This window comes from Prunus mume, linkage group LG1, assembly GCF_029339155.1.
Source record: "Prunus mume cultivar Tortuosa linkage group LG1, ASM2933915v1, whole genome shotgun sequence".
In the NCBI taxonomy this organism is placed as follows: Eukaryota; Viridiplantae; Streptophyta; class Magnoliopsida; order Rosales; family Rosaceae; genus Prunus; species Prunus mume.
Genome location: NC_142698.1, coordinates 14,056,588 through 14,080,163, shown reverse-complemented (window position 1 = coordinate 14,080,163; position 23,576 = coordinate 14,056,588). Strand labels below are relative to the sequence as shown.

At 40.0% G+C, this 23,576-nt stretch overlaps 4 protein-coding genes and 1 pseudogene across 5 annotated transcripts; all 5 read right to left on the bottom strand.

Annotated features, from left to right (window-relative positions):
* Nucleotides 1-2,506: 2,506 nt before the first annotated feature.
* LOC103338771 (MIZU-KUSSEI-like protein (Protein of unknown function, DUF617)) lies at nucleotides 2,507-5,735 on the bottom strand. Its single transcript, XM_008242025.3, has 2 exons — nucleotides 4,908-5,735; nucleotides 2,507-2,857 (listed from the first exon to the last, which is right to left on the bottom strand). The coding sequence occupies exons 1-2, from the start codon at nucleotides 5,642-5,644 to the stop codon at nucleotides 2,749-2,751; spliced, it is 846 nt and encodes a 281-aa protein (XP_008240247.2). The 5' UTR covers nucleotides 5,645-5,735; the 3' UTR covers nucleotides 2,507-2,748.
* A 264-nt stretch (nucleotides 5,736-5,999) lies between these two features.
* On the bottom strand, nucleotides 6,000-8,597 carry LOC103340691 (protein NRT1/ PTR FAMILY 2.8-like). Its single transcript, XM_008244135.3, has 3 exons — nucleotides 8,037-8,597; nucleotides 7,666-7,883; nucleotides 6,000-7,583 (listed from the first exon to the last, which is right to left on the bottom strand). Exons 1-3 carry the CDS (start codon nucleotides 8,137-8,139, stop codon nucleotides 6,129-6,131), a joined length of 1,776 nt encoding a protein of 591 aa, XP_008242357.2. The 5' UTR covers nucleotides 8,140-8,597; the 3' UTR covers nucleotides 6,000-6,128.
* A 133-nt stretch (nucleotides 8,598-8,730) lies between these two features.
* LCD1 (reticulata-like protein, putative (DUF3411)) lies at nucleotides 8,731-11,718 on the bottom strand. 2 transcript variants are annotated; one of them, XM_008242036.2, is made up of 8 exons: nucleotides 11,474-11,718; nucleotides 10,624-11,320; nucleotides 10,429-10,527; nucleotides 9,903-10,123; nucleotides 9,687-9,756; nucleotides 9,523-9,602; nucleotides 9,346-9,410; nucleotides 8,731-9,138 (listed from the first exon to the last, which is right to left on the bottom strand). In XM_008242036.2, exons 2-8 carry the CDS (start codon nucleotides 11,215-11,217, stop codon nucleotides 8,945-8,947), a joined length of 1,323 nt encoding a protein of 440 aa, XP_008240258.2. In that variant the 5' UTR covers nucleotides 11,218-11,320; nucleotides 11,474-11,718; the 3' UTR covers nucleotides 8,731-8,944. The 2 variants fall into 2 exon arrangements, with proteins under 2 accessions (XP_008240258.2, XP_008240266.2); XM_008242044.2 differs by having other exon boundaries at nucleotides 10,624-11,223.
* Nucleotides 11,719-12,513: 795 nt separating this feature from the next.
* Nucleotides 12,514-14,922, bottom strand: LOC103340700 (putative receptor protein kinase ZmPK1). The gene has a single exon (XM_089044049.1). The coding sequence runs from the start codon at nucleotides 14,905-14,907 to the stop codon at nucleotides 12,547-12,549; it is 2,361 nt and encodes a 786-aa protein (XP_088900175.1). The 5' UTR covers nucleotides 14,908-14,922; the 3' UTR covers nucleotides 12,514-12,546.
* Nucleotides 14,923-17,614: 2,692 nt separating this feature from the next.
* On the bottom strand, nucleotides 17,615-20,236 carry LOC103338795 (putative receptor protein kinase ZmPK1; annotated as a pseudogene).
* Between the last annotated feature and the right edge of the window lie 3,340 nt (nucleotides 20,237-23,576).

The following is a 23,576-nucleotide window of genomic DNA, read 5'->3' as shown; positions in this document are numbered from 1 at the left end:
TAAATAATGCATGGTCCAGCCATTTTCCATGCCACTCGAGCAATTTGCATGCAGCTGAGCCAGAACACACTAATTAATTTTTGTTGTGCTAATCATTGATATTGCATGCTGTGACAAGACCAGCAGTTTCATCTTAATGTGTTTATTATGCAGAAACATGCTTTCTGTGAAGGAAGTTGAGTTTTCACTCCAAAATCATGGTATTAGAGCAATATTTCACTTGTTGGGCCCACGTCACCCAATATGTGTTGTCCACGTGTTGGGCTTGAAAGTTCGCCATACGTACGGGGGGCGTGTTGAGAGTATTTGTTCCACATTGAAAAATTAAGGGACTTAACTTGGGTTTATATCCCATTATTAATTGGTTTTGGGGTTGAACTTCTACTTCCTTCTTTTTGCATGCTTTAGAGTAGAAATAACCAGTGATATTTTTTTTAAAACTGAAAATGGACATTGAAGGCTTATATTGGCTAGATTTTATGATAATTTAGTAATCTGTTAGCCAAGTTTACAAAAGAAAATTATCTGTAGCTATCTATCTCAAGCTTCTGCCACCGAAAGCTCTGAGTTGGGGGAGGCACCTTTCATTTCAGTAGCTGAGGGAATAAATTATGCTGCTGCTAAAAGCTGATTGAGACCATGAAATCTGCTGCAACATGTAAAGGTGGTACCGCTTTCCTTTTCAGTTCATCAGCTTTGAAAGAGAGAGCTTAGCTATTCTTGAAGAATACTGAACAATACTTACTATTCTTGGGCTGTTTCAAGCCAAGTATTGATAACAATCTTACACAAAAAAAAAATTGTTGAGAATATTTTATAATAGCCAGAGGAGATCTCTAAATTCTCCTCAAAAAGCAGTCAAGGAAGAGACATCATTGTTTTTTTGAAAGTTCCTGTGTCTACCTTTACCTTATCATTTGCTTTATTTATACACCCTCGTTATTTTAACATATACTTGCAGAATATACCGTCACCACTATAAATACAGAATGCCATCATGCAGATTGTCCTCACACCTCCTTGCTACCAAACCACCTCCTATTGAACTATATTTTGTTTCTTCTCTATCATCTATTCTTCATTAATCATTTCTTCATAGAGTTGATACAACGATTTTGGGTTAGGATCGGGTAATCTGCATCCTGAGGTTTAGATCAGCACATATACTTGTTGTAGCTGGTCCTTGGGATGCGGATTACCTCGTCCTCACCGCCAATGCAAGACTTGTTAACCTCATGAAGCTAAAGCACCTGATGCACGTTTTGGTTCTTTTATGTTCTTTGTTTGTTTCTGCATTTTCAGGTCACATCCCTTACATTGCTCAGGTGATCCCTTATGTTCTCTGCAATCAGGATTGAACACGAGCTTCAAAAAATCGATGTCATTGCCCAGGTGAGGTGCTGGCTTACTGCAGAGGTCAGATTGCTGTGCACTGATCAACTTTTCTGTTTGTGGTACGTATCAACTAGTGAGATTTTTGTGGACTCTGGTAATTAGATCAACAGTAGTTCATCTAATAAGCATAAGAATGTGCACATTCTCTTATGCTTATTAGAGAATTACTCATTGGACGAAACTTTTTATATCTATCTGCAAAATTATCAGCAAATTTTTAGAGCTTGAAATTAAGTTGATGGCTACTTAAATTTATAATATAACTTTTTCAAGTGATGCAGCACCCTTGAAGACAGATTCACAGTACACGAAATTTTGGTTGTAAATTATGTTGGAGGCAGCTTTCGATTATTGTATCAAGAGCTTTTAGGCAAGCTTGTTGTGTTGAACTACCATAAATTCATCTGGTTTTCCAAAGCCACCCAAAAGCATGGATTTTTCTCTTGGTTGCTCTTGGATGGCAGATTCAATTTATGCTCTTTTTCAGGAATGGGGAAGAACCTAATAGCCTCTCTTTTATTGATGTTGTTTCGGTATATAATTACGGGAACACCTGTTTTTCCATTGCAGATACATTAGTTACGGGAACACCTGTTTCGGTACATAGTTACGGGAAGAACCTAATACTTCGATTGGCAAGGTGAAGCTGCTTGGAATGGTATCAAGAAGTTTGTGATTCAAACATAAACAGAATCTCTCAGTTCAAGGGCACACTTGACATTTATGACATCAGACATGCCTTGGGACGGTCATATCTACTGTATCGAGATGAAAAGGATTTACAGTCCAAAGAAGAAAAATCTTTCAAATTGGATTTCTGTTAAAGGAAAAGATAGTCTATGTTCAACCCAAGGTACTAGCAGCATGGGATAATATTCCTGATTCTTCTCTTAAGAGGCAATACTCACACATGTTGTACTATCTTTTGTATTTTATTTTGGACTTTATTTCAACTTAGTTGGATGTTCTGTCTGTTCCAGTGTCTTGTTGCAATTTTTTTTTTGTGTCATTCTGTATTGTTTTCTTGTTATATAAAATTTCTGGTCCATAAATTGAAAAAGACAAAAAAGGCAAGGCATGATCTATGCCGGCTGTAGCTGAAGACTACTAGTTGAGGCATGCAATTGACCCTTTGTTGATTTGGATTTATGTCACCCTAATTTAATAAAATTTACTTTCCTTCTAAGATTGAACACCCCTAGCATTTGCCATGTTCCAACTTCTCTTGCTGGCAAATATTCAATAAATTGTCTTATGCATCATCACCGTCTTGGCTTTCCATCTGCAGCACACCAATAGCTTCTTCCCTGCTTTCAGTAGAGTCTTTGCCATCCTTGAATATGAGAAACTCCATCATCTCCACATGGAAGAAAATGAAAGTCCCGCACAAATGTGTGATGCAAGATCCAAAGTTTTTGCCAACCACACAGTGCCAGGCAGAGCCATAAGCTTCATCAAGCTTCTGTTTAGGAGAACAAAAGCTTAAGGAAAACAGTGGAAGAATTCACAAACAATGTAGCAGATAAGATACGAAGTCAGTTCCCTTGGCATAAAAAACAACTTTTATCCAATACCATAAAGTATGTTACATCAAGGGTGTTAAAACTTAAAAGGGTTTTTTTACTGTAGTGTCCCATGACTGGTTGCTTGAATCACTGATAATACATGAAAAGTGAAAGTTACTACAGTGAATGACATCTTGCAGCTAAATTCATGTTAGCCAATCCCACAAATCCCAAATCAACCGGGATACATCCTAACTGCACATTTGGGAAAGTGTATTTTCCAGACAGAAAGTAGGAGGAGGAATATATGCTTTAGCCGTAGGTGAGATTCAATCTAAATCATAATCTAACCTCCCCCATACAGACCAGGAACAAACATAAAAAAAAAAATAGCACACCAAACCTACTTATTTAGTTTAATTAGGCTGCTACTTGAACCGAAAGTTAAGATTTTTTCCAGACATAAAGGAAGTTATACAGCTTTAAACATGCTATTTGGAGCCTAAAGTGGTATTGGTAATGTTATCCAAATATGTCATATTAAATTGGTTGTTTTAGCTCCTCTGGGAATCATTGGCACTATGCCTTGCTGCAAAGTGCGTTTGGATCCTTTCTACCCTGCATTGCTTTTGAAAAGAAACCACTTTTTCTAATCTTACATTGCTCCACACATCGAACCCTTTTTGGTCACATAATTAGCTTTGTCGTTTTGTGGCATTTTAAAAATGAGCAGACAAAAGATATGATGACAATCTCAGATCACTTTTCTAATCCTTCTTTTTCTACTGTTTCATAGGAGTATCCATATATATAAAAAACGAAGTGAAGAATATTTAGTCTTGAGGGTGAAAATAATTGAAACCTGTTTGATATGGTGAGCAATGGATCTACAGTCAGAAACTTCATGGAGATCAAGAGCCTTGTAAGCCAACTCCATGGCACTCTGCATGGCATGTGGCATATCTGTTTCTCGCACCACAGCTTTTCCTTCCAGCATCTTATCTAGTGAGAAATGGGAAGCAAGATGACTTCTTACAGAGATTGATGTGCTGCAGAAGCTTCTAATTAGCACACATATATATACAGATTATAAAGAAATTATGCGGAAATAATGATATAATTAGGTGGTGGAGGTTTAATGTTGTATTATGGCATTAATTTTGAGCCTCAAAAATCCCATGGTTTGTCTTTTAGATGAAAGTGTTAAAATCAGAACAGTTGTACAGAAAATATCTAAGTTGGTAACAGTAGAACTTGCAGAAGAGTTACAAACACAAGTGACAGGTGCCCTTGTTATTTGGTTCTTTCTTTGTAGCTTAGTTTGAAACTCCAAAGTGGTCCATAGTTGTATTCTTGTACAGACATGGGCAAATTTTTCAAAGAATCAAAACCCCTGAAATTCTGAAAACACAAGGGCTAGGAACATTTAAAAAACCTTAACATCAGTGGACTGCAATGTTTATGAACCCACATCAGTCACACTATATCAATCTGCACTCTGTTTTTAATATTTAGATAATATATGGACGGCTGAGATAGATGCAAAATAAAATCTTTACTCACTTAAGTTGATCATTGTGTTTAGTGCCATGAACATAGGGAATGAAGGTGCAAAGTAAGAAATGATCTGAAATTTCATTGAAATTTTGAATTTTGTTGATCACTTCTGAGATGAAATGATATACAATGTACAGTTGATATTGCTGGAATTAGCTAGCGCCCTAAAAAACTAATCCATCTAGAGAGAGATAATTGCCAACCTCTGCTATCTCTATCCAACCCTCTAAAGAAAAAAAAAAGAATTTCTCTTCCAAGAAAATTACAAAAACCCCAAATTCCCAACAAGGATTTTCCAAAAAATCCGTAGCTACAGAAAACACCTAGTTTTCACTTTCCATTTCAACAGTTCCTAGAAAAGGAAAAGAAGAAATAACCAGAGAGACCCATAATAATTAAAATAAAAATGTGACCTTGAACCTTAAGCAGAAGTCTCATGAGTGCTTGGACCTAAGCAAAAAGACGCTGAGTTCTTGACCCGGGTACTGATCCGGGTTAATCAGATGAAACGACTCCGAGTCAGCGCTTCCCACCACGTGCTCATAGTTAGCCCTCATATACATCACCTCCTGACCCGACTCCGACTCCAACCCGTACCCGGTCGGCATAACCCCGGCGCCGACCGTCGTGGACTGCATCGTCTTCAGCATCAATTTCACCTTATCGCTTGCTCTCCTCCTCCCCGCGAACCCGAGTTGGCGGCCGTTGCAGTGGACGGTCCAGAGCGGGACGGAATGGAGCGGACACGTGGCGAGCTGGGACCGGCTCGACTCGTCGCACTCGAGGGTTACGCGGACGAGGCCGAATCGCATCTCGTTGACGAGCTGGTGGGTCTTGATGGAGAGCTCGAGGAGGAGGGTGGGTTTGGTGGAGAGGCGGTCGTGCTGGATGCAGAACCACACGTGGCCGAGGCGGTGGCCGAAGATGGTGCCGATGACCATGGATTTCGAGGGACGAGGCTGCTGGGGCACGATTGTCGAGACGGCGTCATTCTCGGTTGTGGGTGAGGAAGATTGCGAATCTTGGTCTAGTGGGTCGTGGGTTTTGGAGGCGGCGGAGTCAATGTTGTCGAGGTCGTCGCGCAGGGAAGTGCTCAGGCGTTTCTTGGTGCCGGCGGAGTGGGTTGTTTTCTTGGTGGGGGAGAAGCAGGGGATGATAAATCGACGGAGGGCGTCGATCTTGGTCATGGTTGTGGTTGATTTGGGGTTGGTTTCTTGGGATTTGGGTTTAGAGTTCCAACTTTCAATGTCGAAAGGTTGAGTCTTGGAATCTCTGAGAGGCTGGGAACTCTGGTGTTGTACGGTGTGTGCAGAGAGAAATATATATATAGAGAGAGGCTGCGCGGGAAAGTATCAAAGTCAATATAGCCGTTACAATTTTCCTTCTTCTAGCAAGGAAGCATGACACGTGGTATATCCTAGCTTCGGCCACGTGTAAAATATTGTTTACCAAGATTCATTCGGAAACTATTTCGCTGCTGGTGGTGCAATGCAAGATAGAATGAATGCTCACAAATAATGAACAAAATGTAATGTAAAGATATTTGCTTCTAAAACACATGCTTTGAGGTTTTCAAACGTTCTTGGTACTAGGAGAATCAAATCAACAACATTACATGAAAAAACAAGCAAGACTACAAGAACACTAGGCAATATCTGTAATCTACAAGACCTACAACCCCTTTTCAGTGTCTCTGGACCTACAACCCCTTTCAGTGTCAGAGTTAACTTGGTTTTCGGAATTTTCAACAGCTGCTGCATCGGATAGATAATGGCGGGCATAGAAATGGAAATACACGAAATTTACGACCCCGAGGCCGGCTATGGTGTAATAGTAGTAATCAAGCCTGTTCTTGTTAAGATCATTGCCACCCAACCATGATGAATTGCCATTCAAGCCACTCACTTTTTTGACGATTGTGATGAGAAGGGAGGTTAGGTAGCTTGCCATGGACAAGCTGAGAAAGAAGACTGCCCCAGCAAAAGTCCTCATGCTCTGTGGCCACTGCACGGTAAGTAGTTCCATCAAGGCAATTGCAGCAAAAGCTTCAATCAGACCAGATAATGCGAATTGTGGCACGAGCAATGCAACCGTTATAGGTGACTCGAAAGTCCCGTGCTTCAGAGCTGAGTTCCGGCGCTTCATCTCAGTAAGTCCGGCCACCACCATGCACAGAACTGACATCACAATGCCAATCTTAAACCTCTGCTCCATTGTCAACCTTCCACTTTCGTTCTTGTTCCTTTTCTGCATTTGAGGAATGTAGAGGCTCTCGTATATGATGATCCATATTGAAAGTGCAATCATTGGTGCTAGCCCCATCCAGGCTGGTGGAATTTGGAATTTGGGTCCAATTGCTTTGTTCATCTGAATTGCTTGAAAGATCCCAAAAGAATTCATTTGGTTCATGCCTATGAAACAAAAAATTCCAGTTATCCAAACAGGCAATATCCACACCACAGATTTTAGTTGCTCAACTTGCTGCACACTGCATAATCTCCAACCATTTGTAGGCTTGCCTTGGCTGTCCAATTCACTAGGGTCCATAATCATAGCAGCCTTATCAATGAACTTGAGTCTGTCCGTGCGAGCTGCCGTCTGAGACTCTGATCCAATTGGAGGAGGATCATAAAATAACTTCCCTGAAGTTTGTCCTGCATTAGAACCATATTTTCTGCAGGTAGCTACTACAACCTTGATAATGTCGGTGAAGACGCTTCCTTGGGGCTTTATGCGTATGTACAACTTGGTTCCAAGCAAGAAAATTATTATGGAGAGACCAAAGCAGGCAGTTGGTATGGAAAAACCCAAAATCCAGCTGACACTGGTCTGAATATAGACGACTCCGGTGAGAGCTATGAGGAGGGCTACGGTGAACAGGAGGTACCACCAATTGCAAAAGCTGTCTAGCTGTGCCCTTCCTTTCTCTGTTTTGGTGTCAAACTGATCAGCTCCAAAGGCAATGTTGCATGGTCTAAGGCCTCCAGATCCAACAACTAGCAACCCGAGACCCGAATAGAGGACGGCTAGCTGCCAAGCATTAGGTTGCGGGCATTCGGTTTGTCCTTTGCAGGCAGAGGGAGTTAATTCGTGTAAACCTGCAGTTAAGGTCAGGGTCCCCATTCCCTGCCAGATTGAAATCACAAGTGTTCACAGATCCTTAAAAAATTCATTCAATGAATATCATATTCTATTTATAGATTCTTACCAGGAGGGATGCTATTGAGCTAAAGAGAAGAGTATAGAACTTTCCAATGTAAGTGTCAGCAACGAAAGCACCAAACAACGGTGCAATGTTGCACGAACCAGACCAGATGTTGAACACATTAGCCGAAACCACATTATCCAAGTTGTACTTTGTATGCAGATACATCACCAAATTTGCAACCAAGCTCATGGAAGCCATCTTCTCAAACGTCTCATTCCCTTCAAAAACACAAATTGTAACAGTCAGAACTGATCCAACTATGTCTTCATTAAGAAAACGCGGGGGGTCCAATCCCCCCATATAAAATCATTATAGAAATGATAAGAAAAGATCAACATAAAATGAAAAGCTTGCCATGAAAAAGAATTTACCAAGGATGTATCTGACGGCTCTCCATCCTCCAACTGGTGTTTTGGGAGGAGGGGATTGACTGTCAAGCCCTACTTCTGATGAAGAATGCGTCGCATGCTCCATCGTTCTCAGTCTCCCCTCCTACTTTCTTCCCTCTTTGTTCTCTCTGTAAGATTCTTTTTTGCATATATGTGACCTCTGTAAGTTATGGTTTGTTTGAGTGACAACTCACATTAACACTTATATTTGCTCCATGCGAATGCTGCGGGTAAAGGTTATCCTATTTTTAGCTGATTGCTCATAAAATCAAGGGAAGTGCAAAATACTTTGTAAACTGGTGACTCGTCTTAACAAATTTCCCCTCACAAAATAGGGACACCTGGAACTACCGAAGTTCACACACAACGTATTAAACCTTTTCAGTTTTTTTTTTTTTTTTGTCCTCCTTTTAATTCTCAACTGAAGGCTGTTTCCCAACTACATTAGTTGTCTGCTTTTCTCACCTCCCTTCAAAAAATTGATCCCCTTTTTTTTTTTTTTTTTTTTTTTTCCGGTTATGGAGCATCAATGAGGACAGAGCTGCATTTTGCTGAAGTGAACCTTTTCTTTTCTAAGCGGCTTAAATGAAAATACGAACACATCACTTGCAATGCAGTTACAAGAACTTCAAGAACGGTGCCAATTTGGACTGTTCACATCTGCACAGGCAAAAAATGCATGAAACTAAGGTTTTATTATTGGCATCATCTATAAATGCAGCCATCATGATTGTACAAGACTTTCTGCTCAGCATTTTTCATATTACACATAAAAGCATTGAGGATGAAACTAAACCTAAGGGATCGGAAAGTTTTTGAGGGACCAAATTTCGTTGGCGATTTTGTGCTTCTTGTGCATTTGAGAACCTCTCCTTCTGAAGGTCATTAAGTTATTGAACCCCACTCCATCTAGCCCAGTCCACGAACTGCATTCCACCATAGATGTTGTTGGCAAACCGTACACCAACCGTGAAAGCCAATGCGACGGGCGGGATCTGCTTTGCCATAGGCGATGACTCTACCAAGCGTTCAAGTCCGTTGATGATCTGATAGCGGGTGTTGGAAGAGACAGCAAGGAAAACACCTGGTAGTTTGGGGGACAAAAAGAAAACCGAGTTATTGAAATAGACTACACAAGTGCCAGTAAATGTCAACCAGAACCATATGAAACTAAAACATAAGGGAACCAAAAATGCCGATACACTCATGGAAGTAAAATTCATCCCAATATCATAACAAGGTAATAAAGCTGACAACTTATAACAACTGTAAATGATGAAGAAATGCATACCCCAAAGAACTGCACTCTTAATTAGAGGTGGCACGGGTATGTCCTCTTCTGATTTCTTTACGCTCCTGACATTTAGAAAATAATTTGGTAAGCAATGATGCAAATCAAGAAAGCTGCTGGAGTTGCGCAAGCAAGCATGCGCGCAAACAAAGAGAGTCTGTCTAGATTGAAGTGTACCGCTTGGCAGTCATGATTAAGTTTGCAATTCCTTGTCCAATGATACCACATCCAAAGCCTACTGAGCCATACAAGATGCCCTGAAAACAGAAAGGTTGAATCAACAAATATAATGAACCAAGACATAAAAATATCATTTGGTTAAAGATATGTGTAAATCTTACCTTAAAAAAGTAAGTTGCAATTCTCTGATTTACAGAATACCTACACCCTGGCCTTTCAGCTTCAAATACACTGCATAAGATGATCGCTTAAGAAACTTAATAAATACCCATTATTTTCTAAAGCTGCAAGTAGATGTGACATGTATGAGTATCAAATACTATTAGACGTGAATTGATATTTAGGTTTGAGTATTGTTTTTGGCATGAGCTATTGACCTGCTAGGGAGAGCTCCATAAGAATGCTGCAAGCGCCCAAGGAACCCTTTTGATAATGATGGTTGCCCAATACGAGCATAAGGTGCCAACATCCCAACCAAAGCAACATTAACCACCACCCCAACCAAAAGATCTGCAACATACAGCTCAAATTCTGCCCAGAAATCTTTGCCCCTCTTTTGAACTTCCGCAAATGTAGCACAACAAGAATCAATGACTATCTGCATTGCACTGGTCAATATCATTATATATAATAAAATGGGGCACTGGGAAAAGAATCTATGATCGACAAAAATTTAGCCACAACTTTGATGCATAGGAATTTACTATGCATGTGCCCCTTTACGGGATATCTTATCACAGAAAGTGAACCTAGTTTGTACAGGAGACAAATTATATTAATGGGGAGCCAAGATGGGAGTAATCACATATTAGAGTTGATACTATTCCCTGTCCTCACCATCTTACATCTATCATGTAACCAGATGAATAATTTGTGTAAAGTTACATCAAGACAAGCACAAACCTCTGTTCCAATTTTGAAGAGAAATGACGGATCGGCTAGCATTCGATCACGAAGCATAGAGCATGACTTCATTAAAAAGCCTAGAGGCCAGGCTGACCCCTACAATTTAAATGTCACACCATATTAGGAGAAAGAATCACTGATGCTGAACACATTGATACATAATTATTGAATAGAAACTTAGTACAGCTGTACCTGCAAATCCAGATATCTAAGGAGAAGCACTTTTCTAATTCCCACACTCTTGGCAGCCTCTATCATATCCGAGGGAAGACTAGCCCCTCGAGCCTCTGTCTCTTTCATAACCTCTTCAAATTTCATAAGTGGCCCAAACTCTTCTTCTTCTTTATCATCCCCATCATCGTCGCCACCACCACCACCCCCTCCTCCTCTACCATTCGTGTATTTCCCATCACCACCACTACCATCAAGCACACCATTCTCGGTTTTTGATCTATACCCATTCTCCAAAATCCTCGTTTCATTTCCTAAAATAACATCAGCTCCCTCATATGAAACCGTTACTGCTCCCAACTCAGAGTGTGATTCAGCCTGAGGCTGAGACATACTCATGACCATAAAATTCCGGTCTTTCTTCACCGAAAAGGAATTGGCCCCATATCTAAAGCGATTGTTCCTACAGAACACTGGCAAAGCTAGCTCCTTTGCATCATTCCTAAACCTTACGCCATCAAAAATCAAATTCTGGCTCCACATATTCCTCAAAACGACCTCGTTCCGCAGGGTTACAACATTCGATATTCCAAAGCTCGAAGAACAACCCGCCATATATGCCTTTCAAGAAAATCGAAAATTTCTCACTCGATAACACAAACTCAGAGAAGTCGACGAATTAGTAGGCAATCGCCACCAACACAAAGCCCTTAGCAAGCTAATGCAATCAAATCACACAAAATAGACTTATATACATATATATTCACATAATCGCAGCTGATTAAAACAAAAAATCTACAGAAAATGAAGCACCAATCAGCCATAACTACTAAAGTAAAGAATGAAAGTACAACTCTTGTGAAGTTCATACCTTTGCACAACAATTTTTGGTTGCAGTCCGAACTTTACGGCGAGAGATAATTGTGCGGGAAAACGGAAGAAAGTGAGAGGGAAAATGAGGGAAAGTAAGAGGAAGGTGGCTTGTTTGGTTGGACAGAAAGTTGAGGCTTTTGGTATTCGGTTCTGCAAGCTGGGATGTTTGGTGAGTGAGTGAGTGAGTGAGTGAGTGAGGGAAGCGGAGACGCGAAAAAGAGACGTTGAGATTTTTGCTTTTTATTTTGGGATATTTGTTGAAATGTCACTTGAACAAGTTGAACTTATACCTTATTTTTAATTTGTCATATGAAATTTTTTTAAGAGAAATGTCACATGAATTTTTCAAAATCTATAATTTGTCATCTGACTTTAACATCATCCAATTTTTCATCTGTAATTAAGGGTATTTTAGTCTTTCCAAAAGGTAAATCTTCATAAGTTTACCATTTTATTTTTCTTATCATGTCGACAGGTTGTCATTGTCAAGCCAATTTCTTTTTTAATCAGGCGGCAGTCTATTTTTACCCCTATTTAATCATCTAGTGAAGTGCAAATTGACAACTTTGGAAAATGATGTTTGCAACTTTGATTGCACAGTATCAAATTAAAAAACATGCACAAATCCCACATGTAATTGATTCTTTCACAAAAGAGAAAAAGGATGTTATATATCTAGTCCATTGCAAATATTACAAAAGATGCAGTTGAAGTAAACTTTTACTCGAGCAACAATAGCTCTAATAGTTTTTATAGTTCTGTTCATGGTATTAATTTGTTTGGCTGTAGAACCATTTATTCATACTTCTGTTCATGGTTTTAATTTTTTCGATTTTCTATAAACGATTGTTGATTCGAAGAATGAAAACTGAATCATATATCATACAGAAACTTGAAACAATTGTTGGAATCACAGTTTTTATTCAGCTGGAATGCTCCAATACTAGTAACCTATATCATTACATTTAATGGGAAGCTAAACAAATGTAAGAATAACATATTATTTACTGTACATTTAGCTTCTATTATTTACTCTCTCTCTCTCTCTCTGTGATCTTCTTCATCTGGCCCTTACTCGTCATTTTCAAGTAGAAGCTCCACAACCTTACTCATGGCTGGCCTTGCACTGCGATCATCTTGAACACACAGTAGAGCAACTTCCATCAATCTTTCGAGCTTCTTCTTATCAAGTTCACCAAGTAGTCTAGGATCAAGTACTTCCTCAAGCCCTTCTTCTCTGATCTTTTCAGCCACACATTGTGCCAACTGGTTGCATTCATTGTACTCTTTGGCAAGAGCCGAAACTAGAATAGAAGCACTCTTTCCACTCAGTAGTTCCAACAACACAATCCCATAGCTGTAGACATCTGCCTTTGCATTAATTGTCAGGTTCATCATCCACTCTGGAGCCATATAACCTCTGGTGCCCCGCGCTTTTGAAAAGCCAATCCCTTGGATGTCTTTGAATAGCTTTGACATGCCAAAGTCTGCTACTTTAGGTTCAAGGTGGTCATCTAACAGAATGTTTTGAGGCTTTACATCACAATGGAGCACCCATTCTAGGCATTCCTCATGTAAATATGACAAACCCTTTGCTGTGCCAAGAGCAATGTTGTATCTCTGCTCCAATCCTAGTTCCCCATCTGAACTGAACAAGAGTCTGTCCAGTGATCCATTCTCCAGGTACTCGTAGACGAGCAGCTTATGCTCATTGTCAGCACAGAAACCCCATAGTTTAACCAAGTTCCTGTGATTGATATTCCCTATCACACTCACCTCTGCCCAAAATTCTGCATCTCCTTGCAAGATGCCATCTAGTCTCTTCACAGCTACAACTCTTTCATCATCTAGAACACCTTTATACACAGCTCCAAAACCACCTTTTCCTACCTCATGTTTGAAGCCATTGGTTGCTTTTTTAAGTTCTTCATAAGTGAAACGCTTGAATCCCATGGCTAATGCGATGTATCCCATATTCACAAATTCCTCATGAGCATGCTTTCGGAAGGCGTACCACCATGTCAAACCAATGCTGATTGCTTCAATGATTGCAAATGAACCTAAGAAGCCAATCAGGTATTCCATGAACCGAGTTTTATTGCTCTTTTCCACTTCAAGATCACTATGTTGGAGAGCAACGTGTGCTGCAGAACAGTTCAGTTCATATGGTTTTAGCTTCCTTAGGACTTCATCTGTGCTCGTTAAAATTTTTGGAATCTTAATATATATGCTGATGAAAGTACTAGGAATATGAAATCCATTACGGAGAAAACTTTTGGGGAAACATTGTCCTCTTCCATCCAAAGCATATCCAAATCCTTTGCATCTTGAATCATATAGGCACGCATTCCTGCATGCTTCAAAAGAAACTCCAAGAGCATACGTATCCAAGTCAAATCCATAGTAATCTGAGTTAGGAAGCTCCATAAAGTCCAACTTGTTTGCATCATGAATCAAATTGAACAAAGGTGAGCAGCCTTTTGACTTATCTGAAGGATCGTTTAGGGAGAAACCGTAAGGGCAAGTACAAGTAGGTTGTGGTTTGTAAGTGCACAAACTGTATTCACCACACAAGCCATGAACCAGGCAAATAACAACAGCATCAGGCAACCATGAGAGTTCCCAAAGCCCCGTTGATTCATCTAGACTGTACAATCTTAACATGCCGTCATAATCCAGTGTTAAACGACGCTTTGGACCAAACCCATAATCAGATGCATTAAACATCAAACCGTCACTTGATATAAATTCCCCAACCCCATCCAAAATTGCTACTCTAGAGCTATTGTAAGGTGTTCTACCAAAGTCAAAAACATTTACACCTGGCATTGGCCAATAAGCACTCGAAAATTGAGGGCCATTGTAAACGAGATATAAGACATTACTATCACCGAATTTGAAGTTATAGAATCCAGATAAGTATGTACCTTGACTTCTCATGGACACCAAGGTTGTGTTCCTGACAAGTTTCTGTGATGGTAGAAGAGTATCTGTAGGAGAATCAAAACTCTGCCAGAGGACCTCCTTTGCTTGGTTGATCAACACCAAGTTTCCGGTCTCAAGAAGCCGAGCCTCCACACCTGCATTAGAGAAAGTGTTGGTTGACCATACAATTGATCCAACCCCATCAGTCAAAACCAAGTTGCCATTTCTGTGGAGAGTTAGCTTGGACCCTCTTCCACTAACAGGCTTATCTCTGTTAGCCATCCAGACAACTGTTTTATTGACAGAATTGGTGAACCATATTGAATAACAAGAGGCATTGGTGCCAACCTTGTAAAATCCACTGGAGAAAGTTCTATTTGGTGAAACCAAGTCAATCTCTTCCTCAACTTTCAAAGAGCTCCCCTGCCTTAAGCTGGGCAACCCTGCTTCACTCCAATCAACTGTTGCTGCAAACAGCAAAAGAAGGAGAAATTTGAGAACTTCCATTGGAGGTTTTGAAAAATGCTTTAGGCCTGGGGATGCTCGTTTGCCAATCTGGACTATATAAGGTTGCAAAACTTCTTGCAATGAAATTCTGCAGAATCTTCTTTTTTTTTTTTTTGGATTGTAATGCAAAATCTTCTTCATATATGCACAAAATTCAACTTTTTAGATCAGATTTCTTGATTCTAGAACTAACTACAGTTATTTTATTTAATGCTTTTCTTTCCATGGAATATTACAATTTTCAACTTTCCGGAGCAAGTAATTGGTTTTTGACTTTTTGGTGGAATTTTTGTACAAGACCAGTTGAAGATGAAAGCTAAGATCTTGAAGATGATTGTGGAATGTGTCTGCAATCCCGTCAAAACTGTGTTGCCGTGGAAGAATGATTATTTGAAGACTTTCTTCATTTTTCCTCAAGAGGTGTGATATATGGCTGGAAATATAAGACAAAGGCCTACAATTTACATATTTTTTCTGAATTTTCTTGGCAGAAGAACTACCCTAAACGTACGTGCAAAGTAATTGACGTGTTATCCCAGTCAAAGTAGGAAGATGAGTCAATTACTTACCCATTTTCGATTTATGTTTTAATTAGATTTTTCTTTATTTTGGGCCGCTGTAAAAGCCCAGCTAGGGTAGGAATAGACGTGTGAAGTTTTATTTAAGCATGAGAAACAACTCCTTAGGGAGTGACGCAAAGACTTGGAGAGATTGGAGACGCCAGAAGATTACCCCAATTGGCTAAGTTTTATTGTTTCTTCCTTATCTTTTTCCTTGTGCCAAATTCTATGATTATGTGTAAGTAATTTTCTGTTGCTAGGGCATGATGTAGCCATAGTATGATAATCTAATTTTTCTTATTTTACCTAGCTGTGGATTGCCGTTTGATGTTGGATTCTTAATCATTTTGCTTAAAAAATTGGTTGATTATCTTGATGTTTGATCACCATATAGACTTTTAATTGAGTTAATCGGATGCAAATTAGAGTAAATACCATACTTAATTTGATGCTTGCTTCTTGTGATTAGAATTTGTAATCCATCTAGGGTAAATACCATAATCCTAGGGTTTACATGCTTGTTGGAGGTTTTCATTGATCTTAATGAGTTTCTATGTGTTCACATTTGACCTAAATACTATAGGCGAATTGCATGTAGGAATATACGAGTGAATTTGGCCCTTTTCAATTCTTCACATATTAGCTTGCTCTCTTCGAATTATGGAATAAAAATGTCTAATCTCTATTTTGCTGATGATTGCTTACTTTTTGTCAAAGGAACGAAAAAAATGGCTCATAACATTAAGCTTTTGCTTAATAATTTTCAAGCTATTTCTAGACAAAAGGTAAATATTCATAAGTTTACCATTTATTTATCTTATCATGTGGAAAGATTAAAAAAAAAAATCATATTTAAGGAATTTTGGATCTAATTTACTATCTAGCGCATGTAAGTTAACTTTAATCCATTCTCAAATTTTAAGTATGCCTCAATATCTAATGGCTTGTTTTCCTTGTTCCAGAAATGTTATTCCTTTCCGTACTTACTTTTCTAGTCCAGGAAGTCCCTAATACCCTTCTAAGCTGTTGTGGCCTTTTTCATTCTCATATTCATACAAACATACCTTCTCATCATTTGTTGGTCATCCATTGAGTTTATCAATCATTCTAAATTAATCCTAAACTAATCATTCTAAATTAATTCTAAAGGGCTGATGGAGGACTGTACATCCACCAGTCGACATTCACTTGACATCAGATTTACTCTTCAGGAACCCGATCTCTTTTGAGCCATGATGCCTTAGTAGTAGTACGCATCACATTATGTTGTATTTGATCCTCATGAAGAGTCTCTTCATGGCCACACGAGATATAAAACTACTCAAGAAAAGAGGGATCATAAATATATCAAATGACAACAGTGGTAGAGACGAAGAATATTTCACTTAATTCAAAACTATATCGGATACAGCTGTTGTGTGATCAAGTGAATGCATACTGTAAGTCCTGGTTGCTCAGATGAATACAACAACAAATCACCAAGAAGCTCATACTACCCACACACAGAGAATTAGTTTCAAGCTTGGATATGCAATATATGTATTGCTTCATTACTGCAGCACCTTCTCCTCTCAGATTTACTTCGAAGGCATGCCTACACCAATATGATGGCTGAATCTTCTTTAACCTACCCCATACATCTTCATCAAGTTTCTTTATTTCTTCCATTGCCTCTGTAAAAGTCACAGCATCATACGCTTTAGCTGCTTTCCAAAAGTTATTTCGCAATAGAATGCCAGGATTCCTTTTTCTCATATTGCTGTAGATATGTCTACAACAAAATCTATGTGGAGAGTGTGGAAATATGTCGGAAATTGCATGAATAACTCCCAGGAAACATACAAAAAATCTGTTAGCAGAATCCCAAAAAAATTAAACATACAATTATAAAGCCAAAGACAATTGTTTTTAGAAATAGTCGGTTGTCGTAACTTAGAACTGAACTATCAGAGCTAGCACAGAGACAAAAGATATGAAAACTACGCAACACACTGGTGATAAAAATGGGACCTTCCTCCTGATAACAAATACATAAAAAAAGAAGCAGAAAATGTTAGATTTGCTAGTTTAGGTATATAACAAAAAGAAGCCGAATATGTTGTATGTGTTTTTATAACATGATGTTTAAACTGCAAGGCTTAACTCTGTCTAACCAAATCCCAAAACTGAAACTTTTATTCAGCTGAAATGCTGGAATTCTAATCATTGATTACATTTGGAAGCTAAATAAATGTAAAACCACAGAGATTACAGTTCATATTGTTTATTATACGTTTAGCTTCTAGTATTTATTCTTTGATCTTCATCTGGCCTTTATTCATCCTTTTCAAGTAGAAGCTCCACTACCTTAGTCATGGCAGGCCTTGCACTGCGGTCATCTTGAGCTCACAATAGACCAACTTTCATCAATCTTTCGAGCTTCTTATTATCAGATTCGGGGAGTAGCCTAGGATCAATTACTTCCTCCAGCCCTTCTTTTCTGATCTTTTCAGTCACACATTGTGCCAATTGGTTGCATTCATTGTACTCTTTGGCAAGAGCCGAAATGAGAATAGAAGCACTTTTTCCACTCAGTAGTTCCAACAACAATCCCATAGCTATAGACATCTGCCTTTGCATCAATTTTCAGGTTCATCATCCACTCTGGAGCCATATAGCCTCTGGTGCCCCGCGCTTTTAGAAAATCCCATCCCATCGATGTCCCTGATGCCATGGATGTCTTTGAATAGCTTTGACATGCCAAAGTCTCCACTTTAGGTTCAAGGTGGTCATCTAACAGTATGTTTTGAGGCTTCACATCAGAATGGAGCACCCATTCTAGGCATTCCTCATGTAAATATGACAAACCCTTTGCTGTGCCAAGAGCAATGTTGTATCTCTGCTCCAATCCTAGTTCCCCATCTGATGTGAACAAGATTTTGTCCAGTGATCCATTCTCCAGGTACTCGTAGACGAGCAGCTTATGCTCATTGTCCGCACAGAAACCCCATAGTTTAACCAAGTTCCTGTGATTGATATTCCCCATCACACTCACCTCTGCCCAAAACTCTGCATCTCCTTGCAAGATGCCATCTAGTCTCTTCACAGCAACAACTCTTTCATCGTCTAGAACACCTTTATACACAGTTCCAAAACCACCTTTTCCTACCTCCTGTTTGAAGCCATCGGTGGCTCTTTTTAGTTCTACGTACGTGAAATGCTTGAATCCCATGGCTAATGCGATGTAACCCATATTCACAAATTCCTCATGAGCATGCTTTCGGAAGAATGCAGATTGCTTCAATTATTGCGAAGGAACTTACAAATCCAACCAGGTAAACCATGTATCGATTTTTGCTGCTCTTTTCCACTTCAAGATCACTAGTTTTGCGAGAAACTTGTGCAGATGAGCAGTTCAAATCGTATGTTTCTAGCTTCGTTATGACTTCATCCTTGCTCAGAAAACCTTTTGGAATTTTAATATGCATGATTTGGGAAGTATTCGGCTTATGAAATCCATTAAGGAGAAAAAAATTAGGGTAACATTGCCCTTTTCCATCCAGAGCATATCCAAATCCTTTGCATCTAGAATCAGTTAGGCATGCATTCCTGCATGCGCTAAAAGAAATTCCAAGAGCATAGGTTTCCATGTCATATCCATAGTAATCTGTGTTAGGAAGCACCATGAAGTCTGACTTGGTTGCATCATTACTCAAATTGAACAAAGGTGAGCAGCCTTTCGACCCGTCTGAAGGATCATTTAGGGAGAAACCATAAGGGCAACTACAAGTAGGTTGTGGTTTGTAAGTGCAAATACCAAATTCACCACACAAGCCATGAACGAGGCAAGCATCCACACCAGGCAACCATGACAGTTCCCAGAGCCCAGTTGATGCATTCACACTGTACAATCTTAAGATACCATCATAATCCATTGTTAAACGGCGCTTTGGGCCAATCCCATAATCAGATGCATTGAACGTCAAATTGTCACTTGATATAAATTGTCCAGCCTCATCCAAAATTGCCACTTTAGAGCTATTGTAAGGTGTTCTTTTAAAATCGAAAATAGTTTTATCCTGCTTTGGAAAATAAACACTCGAAAAGAGAGGGCCATTGTAGATGAGATATAATACATTATTATCGTCGAATCTGAAGTTGTAGAATCCAGATAAGTATGTACCTTGACTTCTCACGGACACCAAGGTTGTGCTCTTGACAAGTCGCCGGGATGGCAGAAGTGTATCTGTGGGAGAATCAAAACTCTGCCAGATGACCATCTTTTCTTGGTTGATGAGAACCAAGTTTCCGGTCTCAAGAAGCTGAGCCTCCATGCCTGCATCAGAGAAAGTGTTGGTTGACCATACAATGGATCCAACCCCATCAGTCAAAACCAAAAGTTGCCATTTCTGTGGAGAGTTAGCTTGGATCCTCTTCCACTAACAGGCTTATCTCTGTTAGCCATCCAGACAACTGTTTTACTGACAGAATTGGTGAACCATATTGAATAGCAAGAGGCACTGGTGTCAAACTTGTAAAATCCACTGGAGAAAGTTCCATTTGGTGAAACCAAGAAGTCACTCTCTTCCTCAACTTTCAAGGAGCTCCCCTGCCTTAAGCTTGATAACCGTGCTTCACTGCTAGCAATTGTGGCTGCAAGCAGCAAAATAATGAGAAATTTGGGAACTTCCATGTTGTGTTTTTGAAAAATGCTTTAGGCCTGAAGAAGGTGTTTGGCTAATATCTATAAATAGGTGTTGCCTCTTGTATAAGTGAACTAAGAGAGAAGGGGCCAATAAGCCAGAATATAGGAAAGAGGCCAATAAGCCTAGTAAACACTAGCTTTTATTTTTAATTATTTATTTTTCAGTCAATACAAACTGGCTTTAAAAATCACTTGCCAAAAGGTACTTGACAACTTTCCTTTGGCTGCTACGCTTTAGGAAAAAGGGAAATGTGGGGTTTGAAGGAGCTTTTCTGATTAAAGGGTTTCAATTATGTGATCCTGCATGATTTGTGTGGTAACCAAATTAAATCAAAACCCTAGGTCAAATAATTCATTCCATTTGGGGATTATTTGACCTAATTGGGAATTAATCAACCTAATTGGGAATTAATCAATTTAATTGGGGATTACCTAATTAAATTGAAGATTACCTAATTGGGTTGAGAATTGATTCCCAATTCCTACCCCGATTCTCAATTAAATGAGGAGTTACCTAATTAAAATGGGATTTGATTTGATACCTACCACAATTAGGGATTTGATTTACCCTAATAAATCAAATCCCTAATTAATCAAATCAATTCCATAAATGGGAGGAATAATTCCCTTCCATCCACGGTATTATTCCTCTGAAACCCTAGCCTCCAAGACCATTATAAAAGCATAGCCACACACAATAGAGGAGGTACGTCTAAATTCCTACTGAAACTCTGCAGAAATCATTTCTCACAAACCCTAGCCACCACTTTCTTTCTCTCCCTTACACAAGGCTCCGGCCACCACACACGGCTCCGGCCACCCGGTTTTCCTTGAAATACCTTACCTAACTTAGGCATCGGAGGGTCTTTGGCCAACACCCCCTGTGTGGTCCTTTATCCGATCTGCTTTGCAGGGAGAAAGAGAAGCGGAGAAGATGAAGGAATCTTTGACGAATATTCTCGTGGGGAAAATCATTCCCTCCAATTTGGATAGTGATTTTCTCTATTATGCACTTCATTTTCTGTGGCACAATGGACACATACATTTTAAGTTTTCAAGTTATGTCGGCCACTGGACCTTTTAAGTTTTCATGTAACACCCCGACCCCGTTTATTTTCCTATTTAATTTAATTAAGGGAAAATATTTAATTATTTATGGGTTAAGGGTAATTTTGGTCAAATTCTTCTCCGGGAAGATTTTGGGACCGTGAGTGGTGTGGTTGCGTAGGTGGTACTGAGATTTAAACCGTGAGACAAAGTGTAGGCCTGAATCGGAGATTTAACGGCTTTGGCGATCAAAACTTGTTCGGTGGCAGTAACCGTAATTATTTCGAAGTGAGTTGGGGTAAAAATCAGATTTTTTACATTTACCTCACTTTTCTCTCTTCCTCCCGCCTTCTTCTTCTCCTTGCGATTCTCCCTCCCCGCCACTCGTTCACCGATCGGAAACCACCACACACCGCCACCTCCACCACCCCGTCCGACGAGACCGGTCCTGCGTTCGAACCGCAGCCTCTCCTCTCTCTTCCCCGCCAAGACAACCTCGAAACCCTGACTCGCCAAAATGCGAATCGTGGTCGAATCGATCGGAACTTCCAGCCGCTCGATTTTCACCTCCAGCCACCATTTCCGACGGGTAAGGTGAGGTTTCTCATCCTTTTTACGTGTTCTAGCTGATTTTGGGTTAGGATTAGATCGAATTTGAAGTTTGGGATCGAATTGGAAACCTAGGTTTTGGCCGGATTTCAATTTGAAATTCCGGCCACTTGCCGTCCGAATTGGATGTTGCCGTAGTTGAAAAAGTTGCTCCACTCTTCGAGTAGTATCTAGGATTGGAAGGGTGAACGTTGGTTTGGAGATTTTCCGTCGCCGGAAATCTCTCTACACACCGCGCGCTGCCGGCGCGTGTGGCGGCGCGTGGGCAAGGTGGGTGAAGTTGTTTTTCGTCCTGTTGAGATCCTTAGGCTGTCACGAGTGCGTAGGATTTCGCGGATCTCAATTTGGATATCGTTTGACTATCGAACGGATTTCGCATATTGTGCGTTATCCGGGTTCGATAAGTTCTGACCGTTGGATCGTTTCCAAATTGAAGTATGTTGATTTAGGTACTCTTAGAAACCTGTAGGAATTCGCGGATCGTGAATTGGAGCCCCGGATGTTCCGATTCAATAATGTGAAGTTTAGGGAAATCGCGATCACCGTGCGATTGGGAAGCGAATTCCAATCAGAATCGGACCCTAGGATGTTCCTTTGGACGTGAGCGCACCGGGAACTTGGGGATTTAAGTATTTCCTTTCGTGAATTTCCGTTTTGGAAGTACGTGATGTTAATCAAGGAATTGTATCTTGAATAGGTACTTGTTGATCACTGAAGAAAGGACCTTCACGGGGCCGGGCAGCTTGGGATTACTTGTGAGTGGACTTTGTTTTAAGCATATGCATGGTTTTAATTATGAAAGTTTTGTGCATATACTTTAAATGATGGTGACTTTGATTTAATAAGTCTTTGGTTGATGATTTGAATATGGTTATATGTCTTGGCTATATATTTTTGAGTATAGACATATATATTTGAGTATGATGATTATGTTGATATGGATTTTGGGATGGCTATCTATATTGTCTATGTATAGAGTATGAGAGGTTGTTGTGGTGAGATTGTGGAAAGATAGGAGTTTGATGGATGGTTGTGAGATATGAGTAGGGTAGGTGAGTACCATTCCCTAGTTACTAGGCTTCCCACACACGTCGTTGGCAGTGCCGGTGGGGTGGGAAGGCCATGAGATTACGGGTCTCACGCATGGCGCTGGCAGTGCGGTGTGTGAGACACTTTCCATACGGTCGCTGGCGGCTTGCCGCATGGGAGAGTATGTATATTGCTTGAGTATCATCACACACGCTGCTGGCGCCGGTGGGGTGATGATACTGCTCTGCGCGCAGTAGGACTTGATATGAGATTTGTGAGCTACACGTGTCGCTGGCGCCGCGCAGTGAGCTATGGAGTTCCGCCCCGTTGGACTACTCATCCCCGGACGCCGGTTCCGTTCGAAAATCCTCGCACCCAACAATCCCCCGGTTGGATTGTCTCCCCGGTACATTAGTTTGGAGTGAAGTATATATACTATACTAGAGTCCTAGCTATATGTATATTTATATATGGGTATTTACGGGTGTTGAGAGTTGCATATATTTTGGGAAATGAGTTGTGAGCCTGAGTTGTGGAGATGTTTTGGACTTTGGGATTTTTGTGTTTGAGTTTTGGTTTCTGAATTGTGAAACTGCATGCTAGAGCATTATTTTTACATGGTGGGGTTACTATGTTGTTTTAAAGTGAAACTTTATTTCTGTCCACTCACATCTTTCTGCTTTTGCGCCCTGCATGAGTCGCTCCCAAGGCATTCGAGCAAGTCACGAGCTCGAACTTGT

Excerpts from the sequence above, each read along its gene's own strand:
- LOC103340700 (XM_089044049.1), bottom strand. The coding sequence starts at position 14,907 with ATGGAAGTTCTCAAATTTCTCCTTCTTTTGCTGTTTGCAGCAACAGTT.
- LCD1 (XM_008242036.2), bottom strand. The coding sequence starts at position 11,217 with ATGGCGGGTTGTTCTTCGAGCTTTGGAATATCGAATGTTGTAACCCTG. Across the intron at positions 10,528-10,623 it reads TTAGATATCTGGATTTGCAG|GGGTCAGCCTGGCCTCTAGG; the intron begins GTACAGCTGTAC and ends TTTAAATTGTAG. Across the intron at positions 10,124-10,428 it reads TCTTCAAAATTGGAACAGAG|ATAGTCATTGATTCTTGTTG; the intron begins GTTTGTGCTTGT and ends AGTGCAATGCAG.
- LOC103340691 (XM_008244135.3), bottom strand. The coding sequence starts at position 8,139 with ATGGAGCATGCGACGCATTCTTCATCAGAAGTAGGGCTTGACAGTCAA. Across the intron at positions 7,884-8,036 it reads AGCCGTCAGATACATCCTTG|GGAATGAGACGTTTGAGAAG; the intron begins GTAAATTCTTTT and ends GTGTTTTTGAAG. Across the intron at positions 7,584-7,665 it reads GCTCAATAGCATCCCTCCTG|GGAATGGGGACCCTGACCTT; the intron begins GTAAGAATCTAT and ends TCAATCTGGCAG.
- LOC103338771 (XM_008242025.3), bottom strand. The coding sequence starts at position 5,644 with ATGACCAAGATCGACGCCCTCCGTCGATTTATCATCCCCTGCTTCTCC. Across the intron at positions 2,858-4,907 it reads CTCAGCGTCTTTTTGCTTAG|AAGCTTGATGAAGCTTATGG; the intron begins GTCCAAGCACTC and ends TCTCCTAAACAG.